Source organism: Larimichthys crocea, chromosome I (genome assembly GCF_000972845.2).
Source record: "Larimichthys crocea isolate SSNF chromosome I, L_crocea_2.0, whole genome shotgun sequence".
Taxonomy (NCBI): Eukaryota; Metazoa; Chordata; class Actinopteri; family Sciaenidae; genus Larimichthys; species Larimichthys crocea.
Genome location: NC_040011.1, coordinates 43043782 through 43058895, shown reverse-complemented (window position 1 = coordinate 43058895; position 15114 = coordinate 43043782). Strand labels below are relative to the sequence as shown.

The 15114-nt window shown below is 41.1% G+C and overlaps 1 protein-coding gene across 2 annotated transcripts; it reads left to right on the top strand.

The window, feature by feature from the left end:
- The first annotated feature begins 749 nt into the window (after positions 1 to 749).
- rab33a (RAB33A, member RAS oncogene family) lies at positions 750 to 13146 on the top strand. Of its 2 annotated transcripts, XM_019273960.2 has the most exons (5): positions 750 to 983; positions 2841 to 3403; positions 8151 to 8291; positions 10266 to 10346; positions 10440 to 13146. In XM_019273960.2, the coding sequence occupies exons 1-5, from the start codon at positions 857 to 859 to the stop codon at positions 10662 to 10664; spliced, it is 1137 nt and encodes a 378-aa protein (XP_019129505.2). In that variant the 5' UTR covers positions 750 to 856; the 3' UTR covers positions 10665 to 13146. The 2 variants fall into 2 exon arrangements, with proteins under 2 accessions (XP_019129505.2, XP_019129506.1); XM_019273961.2 differs by lacking the exon at positions 750 to 983 and having other exon boundaries at positions 2752 to 3403.
- Positions 13147 to 15114: the final 1968 nt, after the last annotated feature.

The window sequence follows — 15114 nt, the reverse complement described above, 5'->3', positions numbered from 1 at the left end:
AGCCTGCCAAGATGGTGGCAGCCAGAGCCACCACACTCCCTAACCCTAACCCATGTGCCCGTGCCCCTCGCAAAACTTATTATAAGCATTGCGTCCGCTTATACCTAACCTTGTATGTGAGGTCACGGATACGACGTCCATTCTTTATACTGTCAGTGGTGAGGTGTTGGAAGTAAAATGATGGCATTACTTTTTTAACCTGTGCTCTGCTATCAGTCTTGAGGTCATGTTAATGTCATGAAAACTCAATAAGTACATACAGTCTGTGACACTAGCTGTGACAATTATTTATTTAAATCAGCTTAGATGATTTAAAAATTAGAAATTAAAAAGAGAAAGATGTTTCAGTAATTCTAGTCTACAGTACTGTACCAAAACCACATACAAAGTGTGAAATCAGGACATTGTTTTGTGTGTATGCACGCATTTAAAACGTGTGTGTATATGTAAATGCATGCTATATTTCACTGTTGGTTTGTGTTCACTAGAATGTGAATGTCCCACTGAGACTTGCTTCCAGACAAACAGGCCTTTGACTGAGGAAGAAGGGAGCTTTGTCAGACACAAGCGTCGGGATTGTTCGACACAGTGCGAGTGTGTGTGTGTGTGTGTGTTTGTTGTGGGTGTGTGAGTCTGTGTGTGTGCGGGAAAGAGATTATGTGTGTCTCTTTGAGAAACAGAGTGTGTATGTCTGTGAGGAAGAGATTGTGTCTGTGTGTGTGTGTGTGTGAGGGATTGTTCAACACAGCGAGTGGCGTGCATGTATATGTGTGTGTAGAGGCATTAACACAGAGAGGGAAAACAGGGCAAGTGTTTCTGTCTAGATTTCAGTCTGATATCAACAGACAGGGAGTGTATGCGTGTGTGTGTGTGTGTACACGTGTTTTCTATATGTGTGCACGAGTGTGTGTGTGTGTGCGTTTTGTGTGAAAATGGAAGCAAAGCTGCTCAAACACAGGACAGCACTTTGGACAGCTCACACGGTGAGTGACACTGATTTTCTTTCTTTATTGCTTTTCGTTCATACACTTGGCTGTCCAAATATTATTATAATGCTGCGTGTGAAAATTTCAGATATCGCCTGTAAGCAAAAATTAACATGATAGTTGAAGTTTGCGTCTCTGTTTTGATGGTCACAGGGAGAAACATACTAATTGTGGCATTGGGGTGGAGATGTTTGTAATGCCGGGATTTTGGGATGGCAATATGAGATCCACATTATAATAACTCAACAACTGTTGGATGGATCATCATGAATTTCTGTAGTAAGTCCCCATGATTTTGGTGACCCTCTCACTTTTTCTATAGTCAGAGTTTGTTTACTTTTATTGGATGCAAAGATATCATTAATGTTCCCTCTGGATGAATTGTAATAATAAAGTATAACAATCATGTAATAAGTTTAGTGATGTCCCTGACTTGGCATTTAGCACCACCCTTAGGTCAAAGTTTATGTTGTCTTAATTTCCCACCCAGTGCACCACCTCGGCTCAGTCTGTGCTCGGCTTGGAGAGCACAGATCACAGTATGGAGGGTGGACTGGTAGCTGGAGAGGTGCCAGTTGACCTCAGGGGCACTGCTGAGTTGCTCTTGAGCAAGGCACCAAACTCCTAACTGCTGGTCTTGACAACAACACTGATGCTGATGTTAGCCTTCAGCTAAAAGATGGATTCATCTTACTTAACTTAAAGTCTGCATGTCAAACATGTTTATAGTATTTTTTTGTCTTTGATTGGACATTTATGAGTTCATTATTCATGAGCCGACCTAGACTGGAAAACAGTCTCCCTGTTGAGGTGTCCCTATCTGAACCAACACCACCTCCTTCCTTCATGCATGGTCAGCACAACCAAACATAAGATGTGTGTAAGATTCCTCTTGTTATCTTAAACACAGCAGCTCTCTCTGTGGCCAGGCAGCTCAGCTCTTATTGATTCAGTTGCTCGGTGTGAAAAAACAAGAATGGACAATAACAAATCATGTCGCTAAACAGCCGTGTTAGAAAACAGCATTATGTCTTTGACACTTACCTAAAGGAGGATTGTCTCATTTAAGGGCAATTAATAAATTACGTACATGCTGAGTTGTATTTCTGTGTAACTAATCAGACCCAGTGACATTACAATCCTCTGCTTTACGGCCACGTTGGTTTATGGAATGTGATAACGTGACCAGCTGATCAGATCACATGACCATGATAGTGTGAGAAAATCTTTCTGTCTCTGCAAAAAAGAACAACTGACAGCCACAATCACACTGTTTTTAGTATAAAGCGCTGCCTTTGGATGAACTGTTTTTAGTTTGTTAGCTGGAATCTCAAATGATGGATGGAGAAAACAAACATATCGTGTGAAGGGAGAGACAGGTGACCTACCCTTGATAAGAAAGCTGTAATCTTTGATTAAAACTTGTGTCATATAGATGTTTATGATGGATTTAAATCATCTATTAGTATAATGGTGCTTGGTAGATAGTATCGTCAGCTTGTTACACTCCACATTTCCAGTCCTCTCAGTGGATTTGAAGGTCTGGATCCAGTCCCATGATGATTAATGTCTGATGATCTTTGCATTTACTGAATTTTACTGATTTATTAAAAAGATCTGATGAAGAATAATGCTTTGTTAACATGCTAGACATCTGAAATGTGACAAGTAACCTCACAAAGGTGTTTTATATTACATCCGGATCTCTCTTTGTGTCACTTTAATAATTTACTTTTATTTCTACACATGATGTATTGTCCCTGCAGCATACTTTTCATGTGTTGTTGGTAAATTAATGATTTGTCTTGTTGTGTTTATTCAGCATCTCCTGTTTTAACTGCTTCTCCCTTTAAGGCCACAACCAGCTGCTGAAAGAGAGCATCGTTGGTATTGTTGCATCTCTGGTCCTCCTCCTTCCGTCCTCCTCCTCCTCTTTCCCCTCCCTTCACTCATCCATCCATCCTTCCACCCCCTCTCCTCTCCACACAACGCACACCGATTTGCGCATCGCCTCCTCCGGCATTATGACCAACGATTCCCCGGAGGAGGAGACCCGGGTTCCGGGCGGTGGCGGCAGTGGAGTAGGTGGGAGAGGTAACGCACGAAGGAACCGAGCGGACGACAATGTCACCATCCTGACATCCTCCATGGATTTACACAGAGCCAGTCGGAGCCGAGCCAGCAGCAGTAACGATGCCGCCCCGAGCCTCACATCCTCCGTGGATCTGAGCACCTCCTCCCTGGAGCTGAGCATCCAGACGCGGATCTTTAAGATCATCGTCATCGGGGACTCCAACGTGGGGAAGACCTGCCTCACCTTCCGATTCACCGGAGGGAGCTTCCCCGACAAGACCGAGGCCACCATCGGCGTGGATTTCAGAGAGAAGGCGGTGGAGATTGAAGGAGAGACTATCAAGGTAAAAAAGCAGCAGAGGGGCTGGATGTTGATCAGTGGTGTCTCCCCACTCCAACCCCCTCCTCATCCTCATCCTTCTCCTCCTCCTCCTCTCGCTTCTTTTTGTTGATCAGCTGCAGCTCAAAGTCTGCCAGTGTCTCTCACACAGGGGCCTTTTCATTTGATCCTAACAAAACAACACACAACACTTTGCTTTGCTTTAAGCCTAATTTTACATGCTGGGTGTCTGTGTCTTTCCTTAGCTCAAATAAATGTCATTTGTGTGACTAAATTGGTGTTTTTATGGATGTAAATGTGTATATTTGTACAGGTTTGAAAAACCTTTCAGTCATTTTTTTGGACAGAAAAAACTATTAAATCCAACTTACAGGAAAGCTGCTTTAAATTCTGCTAGAAATATCTATAAACAGGATAAAGCTTAAAGTCAATCAACAGATATTAATCTGCAATTATTTTGATAATTCATCTTGGTGTGTTTTTCGAGCAATAGCTAGACAAAGTCAGGCCCTGGTTATTTATGAGGGCTTTTCTTTGTGTTGTTGTTGTGATGCTAAACTGAATATATCTTTGGGTTTTGGTTGGATGGTTGGACAACAAACGCAAAGCTTGAAGACAGTTTTCACATTTTTCTCTGGAGCAAACAATCACCTAATAACAATCCCGTGAATAAAATCAGTGCTGTCATCACACAGCAGTCACAACAAACTCTACAAAAAAATCTAATAGCATGGCTGTAGTACTGTAACGCTGTCTTGGTAATTGCTGAATTAAAATTTAATGATTTCAAACATCCTCCAGCAGCAATGCATATTGGCAGATGTACCAAGAATCAATTTCAGGGCAACATAACAGCTCAGCTGAAGTATCGAGACAAATAATATTGGTTTTAGCTGATATGTTTGAACATTTACTCACATCTTTACTCGTTCGACCCGCGACTGAATATCTGTCTCTTTGTTGAGATCTCTTACTCCGTCGTGCACACACACACACACACACACACACACACACACACACACACACCTTCCCCCTCCTCACTTGGCCATTAAGTGTGCGTGCAAACCTTTGTATCACACATACCCCCCACCGCCCTCAGTAGAACAGTCTGTCTGCAACCTCCAGATGCCCCCTAATGCTGACTCACAAACACACTGTGGCCTACACCACATCTATTAGATCAGCACATCTGAATCATTAATTAAATCCTCCCCAAACTGTATGACATACACCAACAGCTTGATCAGCAGCGTGAGGAAGTTTAAATGTCACTCTCATCATATGTAGTTCAGTAACTACTCCTGCATCATACATCTGTGTACTGTTCCTGATTAGGTCATGTTGATTAATGTCACATTAAGATGAGGCAAGTAAAGGTTTTGTTATCTAGACTGAGCCTGTTCAAGTGATTAGCTCTTGTGCTGTGAGTTGCTTCAACAATTTTTATTGGTTTTAAACATATGTAATGTGTCTAATTACATGTAATAATTAGAATAATAATTAGAAAATTGTTTTCAGTCTCCAACATGCAAGCATACATTGAGGGTACCCAGTTATCAGCAGCCTATCATGTTCGGTGTTCTCCAGTTTGCGGGATGCACGGGGAGGTCACAGGGAGGTCTCTGAAAACTGCCTGGTAACAAGATTTTTCAGGTCGGCAGGTATTTAGTCCAAAAGGGTGTCCAGATCTTCAAAAATAGCTTATCACTCCCCTCACAACAGCTTGTAACCTTTCACGTGGGAGAATATTAAAGATCTCTCTTTACCAGAGTCTAATACTTGGTGGAGAAAAACAGGAGGAGGAAAACACCAGGGTCTTTCTTAATTTTTGTTTTAAATATCCCACTGATGACCTTTAAAATAACTGTCCAGAATCTGGAAATCATTTTACATTTTCAGAAATAGCTTATATCTGAATTGCACTGAACGGGGAACTTGGGGATACTAAATGTCTCCTGTAGCTATTGGAAGGATAGTAAAGTTTTATCTTTTAATAAACCACCAATTACATGAATTCCCTTGTCCCGCCAAGAAAGGAACATCGATGAGCTGACATCCGCAGGAAAATCTGGATTATGGGTTATAGGAGACAGTAAAGAGTTCATATCTTTCCCTCCTAAGTTTGAAGATCACCTTTAATACTCCCTTTTTTTGTCAAGCTAAAAGTGTGACAAAAAAGGGTATTATTGTGTGTATATTGTTTGTATATATGGTCAGCCTGTCCTTTTTCTCCAGACCAAAATATTGTGATGACTACTGCATACATACGGATGATTGCCAATGTTCTGGTGACCTCCCGACCCTTCAGATTCAGCATCTGATGATCAAAACTTGCTGTAACTGGCTATGAAATAAACAAGTCTTTGGTACCAGCAAGATAGACCTACAAAGTCAATCTGGAATACTGCACGTATTTAAAGACACTTTGAATTAAAGGATTTATTTGACCTGATCTGACTGGTCAGAATCGTTGGTTTGATTGTGAGCACTGAAGGTTTACAGGCAGGCAGGTGTTTCAGATCCAGCAGGCTCCCGGATCCAGAGCTGGAGAGAGACAGGAAGCTAAACTCCTCTGTGTGTGTCATCCAGATGGTGATTTCATTGCCTCCGAACAGAGCTACTTCACTGCTGCACTGAAGGCTTTCACACAGCTCTATGGCAGCACAAGTCAACATTTCACTTAGCAGAGTATACAGCATATAATCTAAATTCACTTAAGCTTCAATTAAGTGACTCTTTTTCCTCTCCAGTCCTCTGGCAGGTGAACAGAAGCAGCACACAGATTGGCAACAACAAATGTTATAAGCTGCAGGGGGACTGAAAATAGCAGCATGGAGCACTAAGTATAGATGTAAGGTGTCAAAATAATGGAAATGATTCTCAGGTTTGTGTGCCATATGGCCAAGATAGCAATGTTGACAGGCAGATTTCTGCACACGTGCAGAGATTTAAATTGTCTCTTAATAAAATAAATAAAATAAAAAAGACATCTACTCAAATGAGAGGTATATAAAGCGAGACAGCGTTTCGCCAGGGACCATGTTGCCACCTAAAAGATAAAACACAGTGCAGACAGGACAACACCGAGGTGCACACAATGCTGTTGTTTTGCTGTTATCCTGTGGGAAGAAACTCTTTCTCATCCTTATACTGCCAGAAAGCTGCAGGAAGAAGAGTGCATGGGAGGGTTGTGATGGATCATCCACAATGATTCTGGCTTTGTCCATGACAGAAAGGAGAGAGACATGGTCTTTGCAGCTGTCCTCACAATCTGCTTTAGGGCCTTGCTGACTGAGATGGTGCAAATGACGACCTACGCCGTGATGACACTACTTAGGATGCTCTCAATAGTCATTTTTTAAGAAAAAAAAAGTTCAAATCTTCTGATTTCAGCTTCTCAAATGTGAATATTTTCTGGTTTCTTTATGTCCTTTATGACAGAAAACTGAAGATCTTTGGGTTGTGAACAAAACAAGACCTTTTGAAGACGTCTAGTTGGGCTTCGGGAAAACAGGCATCAACATTTTTCACCATTGTCTGGACAAAAGAACGAATCTAACGATCGAGAAAATACCAGATTAGTGAATATAATTGTTGGGTGCAGATTTAGTTTGTGCTTCATCAGCTTGGTGTTAAATCATGGGGCACAGTGGGTTACACAATGACTGAACTTTGATGTTATGAGTGTCATTAAATGCAGCATTTAATCTTGCGATGCTAAAGAACAAGGCTTGTGCTTTCAGATGGTAATAGCTGATGAATCACTAGTCTCTTTTTCACTACAGGCCTGGGCCGAGCGTTGGGAGACGTCCAAGTTGAGACACAAAGTGCTGCTGGTTACACAGGCTACAGAAACACTGAGCAAGCTGACAATTCGAGCTCAAACTGTGCTCTATGTTATGTGATATGTGATCTAGCATGAGCCATAAATAATCTTTACTCTGTCTGCATTCTGACAAGAGTGAATTTTTATTTTTAGGTGAAATCAATATCAAATTCTCTCTTGTGGGTATAAGTAAAGCTGACTTCCTTTGTGTCCTTCTGGTTAACTATGAAATGCTGCAATAAAGAAATGATACAGCTGTAGAGTAGCTCCCATGTGCTGTAAATCTGACAATATGATCCAAACAACTGGATTATCTTGTCAAGCAACTGCAGAATACAGCGCTGGAGTCAAAACAAATACATGTAACTAGAGGAATGTAGCTGGTTTGAGGTGTGACAGGAAGTAAATTGAGAAAAACTGCAATGAATAACATTTGATAAACTTGGCCACCCAGTCTGCACACTGTGACATCGGGTCCAAATGAGGTCTTCCATCTATCCCGCTGTTGGGCCCGTGTCACTGCATTTAATTTCAGCATGCATCAAATGCCGTATATACAGCACATAGTAAACGTGCCTGAGGCCTTGCGTTCGTGATTAAGCAGAAAAGCCCATCGTAGCTCCCTTGAGACCCTGTAGCCAGGAATATCTTAACACTCATTTCTGTTGACACGATACAGTGCCATGTTCTGGCTCACGTAAGCTCTTATAGGCTTAGACAGCTCATTGTAGCCAGAGTTATACATGCAGTTGTTCCTAATTTACCGAGATTAATAAAATATTTATATGGAATAAACTTGGATGTCTGGATTCTGTTGCTTTGGATGCTGTTATTTCCCTTACAGTCAGATCTAGCACAGTCTGTTATGACTGTTAACGGTCCCTCATGTCATATCCAAACAGACTTATCTTGTCTGTCTCCTCAGGTGCAGGTATGGGACACAGCAGGCCAGGAGCGGTTCCGTAAATCCATGGTGGAACACTACTACCGCAATGTCCACGCCGTGGTCTTTGTGTACGACGTCACCAAGATGGCTTCTTTCCGCAACCTACAGACATGGATAGAGGTTGGTAACTGGCTCGATACGTTGCAAAAAAAACAACCACGCAGTCTTTGTCGGTGTAGAAAAGCTCAGAGAAGCACGCTTCCTTAATGAACTGAATGTGTTTTCTCTGGGACCATGTGCATCGTCAGCATCAGGCTCAAGTCAAGTCATAACTTAACACTGTGACGTCTCAATCATAAAGCATGTTTTTGCATCTTAAATGCTAATGCTGCCACATTGCGAGCCAACAAATCCCCAACTGATCACTTAGAAAATGAATTATTCAAAGCGCCTTGTGTTTTTAGGAAAAATCTTCACAGTGTTTATTAAGAGACTGCTACTACTATTACAACTTCCACTATTTTCTCCTGGCACTGAGGCTACAATTCATTGTAAGAATACCATTATTACCAATAATTCAACTACTTGATACTACTAGAATAACAACCAATTTCTACAAACACAACTTCTACTACTGCTCATGCAACTTCAAGTGACTAAAGATCAACAACTGTAGCAGTAGTTGTAGTGGAAGCTATGAGCTGCAGCAGTAGTCAAGGCATGAGAAGCTCAGGTGTAATTAATAATACTAATTAACAGCTGCATTGGATTATTTTCCGGTTGCTGGTACACTTCTGTGGAAGTGAGTCATTGTTAATATCATTAGTAATTTAGAGCTTTCCCATCATGATGTGCAGTAGATATTATTATCAATAATAATAAAAAAAAACTGCAAAGAACTAACAACATTTATTTAAATAATTTGAATGCAGCCCCCTAAAAACGTTAAGTTTTTGATGAGACGCAACCTAACAGCAACTTAATAAGGCAGTTACATGTTAAGCACCTTTATGCTCTGACCTTTATCCAAAATATAATATATAATGTTCATATATATGGTGCTAAATCAAAACTATTTCCCACACATTACTTCTCAGATGTTTGGTGGCATGTTTCTCCCTATATAGCAATAGCAACAGGCTCATTTGCTGTGTGAAACTGGGCATGCACAAGCTCAGGGAGTCAGTGTGGTCCTTTTGCACTATGAATTTTGAAATTTTGGTAATTACAGACAGATATTTATTTATTTATTGGCCATGTTGGCAAGTAAAGAGTCACACATGACAAATAAAAGTAGTAGTAACAACTGTTAGTCGCAGAGGAAGTGTATAACAAGTTGTTAGATGTAAATTATGTGTGACTAATGCTGGATTAGTGTGAGCAGAACTAAAAGAATGGACTTTTAATGACTGGAGACATTCATGACCTTCACCTTCAAGGGTATTACCCACAGTGCTACACCTGTATTCATTTTTTTTGTTTGTGTAGATGTAAAAACACCGTGCAGCCTTTGTAGCTCCTTTAAATCGATTCTCTGAGTGTCGGTTTTGGATTTTATTAACACTGAGCCATTTTGGCAGCAGCAGTTCTTTCCACCAAGTGGGACATACTGTAGCTGTCATAAGTTCCTTGTAAATACAGTTAGGAGCCTGGCTGCAGTGTTTGTTTTCCACTTAGCTGCTTGTATGTAGGGCTGCCACAAACTATTATTTTGATATATTATTTTAATCACTGATTATTTTTTCGATTAGTCGACTAATCGGATCATGCGTAAATTCACTGTCCCGGAAATGGGCGGGTGGGCAGGCGCTGTAAATCTCAAGAACGGAGTCGTGACTCGTGAGCCGGGGAGAGGTCCCACGAGGGGGATCCTCCCACACCGTGCGGCCGTCCCTGACCCACCGAGTTTAATCCCCCGGGGCAGACTGCGTGGAAGTTGTGGAAAAATCGCGGTGATTGGTTAAAGTCAGGCCTGACGCCGATTACCACTACTGCGCATGTGCATGTGATCACTAAATTAGTTGTCGACGATTTTGTTCGTCGACGTAATCGTGACTAATCGACTAATAGTGGCAGCTCTACTTGTATGTATGATCTCATATCATCTGAACATTGTTTATAATGTTTATGAAGCTATATTCTGTTCTCATCCAGGAGTGTAATGGCCATCGGGTCTCAGCATCAGTACCTCGAGTCCTGGTGGGAAACAAATGTGACCTTGTGGACCAAATACAGGTGAGTGTACACAAGCGAGTACCATAACACAGTGTAATACTTTAATTTACCTTCCTAGCTGGGGAATACAACCAAACGTTTGTGCTTTCCCAGGTGCCGTCCAACATGGCGTTGAAGTTCGCTGACTCTCACAACATGCTGCTGTTTGAGACATCAGCCAAAGACCCAAAGGAGAGTCAGCACGTCGACTCTATCTTCATGTCGCTGGCGTGCCGCCTGAAGGCCCAGAAATCCCTGCTCTACAGAGACGTGGAGAGAGAGGATGGGAGAGTCCGGCTCACACAAGAGACTGAAACAAAGAGTAATTGTCCCTGTTGAGGAAATGGAGGAGTGGGAGGCATAATGGAGGGGAAGAGAGAAGAGTAACTGTACATGTCAAGGAAGAGGAGGAGAGGGGTGATGGTAGAGTGAGGCTGAAACAAGGGTCTTTTAAATTAAGTGCAACTTCTCTGGTTTAGGAGGAGGACTGGGGGTTGAGGATGACACTAAGAGCAATGTGTTTCAAGGAAGAGGAGGAGAGGGAGGAAGCGGTGATGCTCGTGCGAGTCACTGAAACATCATCAATATTGTTGTTTGTTGGGGGAGGGATGAAAGAGATGAAAAAGGGATTTATTAACAATTCAGATTAGACGATGTTGCCTTTTAGACTACAGTGTAGTGTAGGAAAACCCTCCATTTATTCAAACATCAACAGAAGCTGAGTAAATATACTTAACACGGGAGTCATTTGGGGATCCACAACAAACAGTCTGCATACGAGGCTGTTCTTTACTAAACCAGCCCTTTTATTTATCACAGCAACATTTCTGAAGGGGACGTATCGCGACTCGAAAGTCTTATTTCTGCTGCCTTGTCTTTATTGAGTTTCGTTCATATCCAAGCTGAAAGCAGCATTTTCCAAACTCTATCTACTGCCTTAAAAAGCTGCCTACGCCCAACACCAAACACTCGGGCAGCCTCTAAAGTGAAAACATCAACTCTTTTATGAATGAGACTCTTTTTGTCTCAGAGTTTTAACGTACCTGATGTCTATCTAGGTCAGTCCAGTTGACTTAAAATCACTGTGAGATCACGAAAAACATGGGAAAGATGAAGAACACACGTCACAAAATAGGAAGGTAGGAAAAGTCCATGCGAGCTCAAAGGACTTGAAAAGACCTTGACAACAAGGCTTCCTGGACCATCTAGAGGTTGTCAGGCACATATTGATTGAGAGGCTGTGAGATCCTCTTACCCTTATGCAGGAGAAATGCACCCTCCTACAAAGATGGGACGCTTTTTTCTCATCTAACCCTGATGTAAACAAATATCCCCTCCATGCTTAACTTCTGGCAGAGCGGCTTATCCGGCTTCCCATTTGTGTGCAGAAACATCCAGTCTTTGCCGTACGTGGCTTTTTAGATATCCAGTCAGCCACCGCCGCTCTATATACTGTAATGAACGAAGGTAGAGGCCTTCTGTCTGTCTTAGATGATGTGCTCTCCACATCAATATCACTGCCCCCGTGTCTCAGACAGGGCAGGAAAGACGACAGAAAACTGTGACCCCTGTATACATAACGGATATATCGAGTCTGGATGTACGCTATGAGTGGACTTAAGCCTGGTGTGTGTGTGTGTGTGTGTGTGTCTATAAAGGAATGAGTCCAGGAGTATCCGAGCCGTGGATGAAGGCTGCATGAAACGCTGTAGAAAGCCATATTGATTATTTACTGATGCTTTTACATTGAGATATCAATGTAAATCCAATCCACAAGCCTCACTGTGACGCAGTCGAGCAGCACACTCGCTAATCTCACCCTATTTTAACATCGTAGCCTACTTTTGAGCTATGCTATAAATATATTTGGACGCCATATGTGAAGAAATCAGATCAGTGAGCATTTCACACCAGTGTTCCCTCCGAGCTGACAGTCTGTGACCTAATTAATTCATCCCATTGAGCAATTTAAGCACTGTGCACACATCCAAGTGATATCCAGCTTTTGTCCAAACAGGTTCTTGTGATTTTTATTCAGAAATGTCACTCCAGGTACAGATACCATACGTGCACGGGCAAATCTATGACATGCAGCCCATGTAGGTTCAACAAAAGCTGGTCAAGAGAACATCCATTTTCCAAACCATTTATTCTCTTCAGGGTCGGGAAAGTGTAACTTTCTATCTGTTAACACATCTATGGCTCTGTTTACCATTAGGTTAGTGTAACCTGGTTAATTTAGTCGCCGTAATACATGTGAGATGACTGTACTGGCCTCATGAGAAGATAAAAAGCCATGCTGTGACTGCATTTCCTTCATAAACTTACCAGATCTGAATCAAATAACATCTGACAAATAACTGAAAAAGAAAAAAAGTGTAATTACTCATTACAGTTTGAATTTGACATATCTCCTTGAGTGTTTGAAATCATAACCAATTTATATTTTATTCTTGAAGTTAAGAATATAAATGTAAAGTGTGTGTTCACTCGCCTTTCCTCTTCCTTTGCACACACACACACACATTGATTTGTTATACATTTGCGGTCGATATCAGCCTTTTTTTTAAATAACCCACGTTTGCTCTTAAAGGGATGTCTTGACATTTTGATGTTTAGTCTGGTATTTTTTTTAAAATGGTGAATGAATCCTTGCAACATCAGGGTACAGTGGTACTAGAGCTGTAACGATCTGTCAATCAATTGATTTTGTTTTGATAATCGATTTTTCAAGCCAAAAACATTCCTCTGGTTCTTCAAACATTTGCTGGTTTTCTTGACTGAATATTTTTTGGGTTTAAATGAGAAAGTAATTGGCAGATTAATCAATAATGAAAATAATTGCAGCTTGAGGAGGGTACAAACAAACCCTGACCAGAGAACTTTGGTTATGGTATGAGCTTGTTATTTTCAGACTTCACTGACCCTCCAGCTCTTGATTTCGACATCATTTCAACACTTATACCCCTTACATAAATTAAAACATTGTCATATTTACTGATGTATGTGGGGATTTACCTTCTCCTTCCAAAAGAGGAGCTTGGTGGTGTCTCAGTCTTCAAAGTGCAAAACAAGAAAAAAACAAAATCAAAACAAATTTGTCGTTATTATAATTAAAACATGATGATTACATGATCAGTTAAATCCCAGCATGAAAAGACAAATATACAAAATATTTTTACCTGTGTGATTCACCTTCACCTGATGGCTTATGATCATGGTTTTGTTTGTGTTTGCGCGTCATTGAGCTCATTGTGACACCGCAGATATTGGAGGTCAGTCGGCTGCAGAACCGCATCGCCAAACAAGAAAAAATTTCAGATTAAAAGTCAAAATACAGAGTGACTCCTTTAACAAAAGCCTTAAGAGTGTTGTTACTTGATTTTATGATGTCGTCATTATTTTATTATGAGTCGTTAAATCTGAGATGACAATGTTTCCTGGCTGTGAGTTTGTTATTGTTTTGGACTGTATCAGATTGTCTACTATTATATGTTTCATATGTAACATTGTGGTTGTTACAATCTCACAAAGGGACTTCTGATAAAAACTGCTGAAGAAGCTTCACTTGGCTCAGATTCTCATTCTTTTGTCTGAATGCTTGACTTCAGACGTGATGTGAACATTAACATGATGAACTTTTCAGCAACATGTCTGTTTTGGTCATGTGGTAACTACTTAATGTTAGCTTCCCTCCCACGCCGGAACTTCAGATTTCATGTCTGTTTTTCTCTTAGTCTCTCTGACTTGTATCATATTTCACCCTTCATGTGTCACCCAGTTTCTGCTGCCCTCTTACTCTATTTCTGTCCTCCTCTTTGTGTAGTTTATCCCTTGAAGCCCTTCTGCGCCTGTCTCGTATCTCATTGTCAGTGCTTCAGTGTTCCTGATACTTTCAACTCGTGTCTTCCTCCCTGTCTCCGTATCACACTCCTCAGCATGTCTGTCTCCAAACACATGGAGGCCTGTGGTTTTTTGTTGTTGGCCTGAAAATTAAATTCTCAAGCAGATCCTGTGTCCATTAATGGATGTAGCAGATGAGTGCTGCTGAATGCTGAGAGAGAAGATCAGAAAGGTAAACCATAAGATGATTTAAACCGAGTATCTTCTTTATGAAAGTCTTCTAAACTAGTATGTGTTTAAAAAAGACGTACTGTGACATCTTAGAGTAAAATGGTCTTAGAGTAAAATGGTTACACATTTAGGGTTTTGAGTTATGCCATAAATTTAGTCATGCAGATATATTCCAGAGAGGCTGAACCTCTTCTTGGAGTAAAGTGATGTGGTTTGGCAAGTCAGCTATCAAGAGACAGACATCTGGGATCAGACATTGAAAAAGATGAAAAACATAAAAATGCACAATACATAAAATGTAGCGAAATCTGAGCAGGGAAGTCAAAATATCAGTCCTGCACAAAGGAAGAGCTCTAGTGACCCTCACAAAGTATCTCATAACATAACCCTGAGAAATAACACAGACAGTTTGAGTTAATCATGTGCACTGCATCAGTGTTAACCTGGTGTTAAAATCAGCTCTGCGGAGATGTAATGAAGCTCCACCTCCGCCCACACGCTTAAATGTGAAGGTTGGATGAATGTTTCAAACTGTTCTCAAATCTGTTGTTGCTGCTACATCTCCTTCCACCATCACCAGGAGGACTGAAGTCTCCAAAGCTCAGTGTGTGTGAGTCTTTCATGAGGTAATTATATTATTAACGTGATTCTAATATTCACCTTGTCACTGGTATAATGTACTTTTCTGTGTGGCTGAACATTATTCTTGTGTCTA

Excerpts from the sequence above, each read along its gene's own strand:
- rab33a (XM_019273960.2), top strand. The coding sequence starts at position 857 with ATGCGTGTGTGTGTGTGTGTACACGTGTTTTCTATATGTGTGCACGAG. Across the intron at positions 3,404-8,150 it reads TTGAAGGAGAGACTATCAAG|GTGCAGGTATGGGACACAGC; the intron begins GTAAAAAAGCAG and ends CTGTCTCCTCAG. Across the intron at positions 10,347-10,439 it reads ACCTTGTGGACCAAATACAG|GTGCCGTCCAACATGGCGTT; the intron begins GTGAGTGTACAC and ends GTGCTTTCCCAG.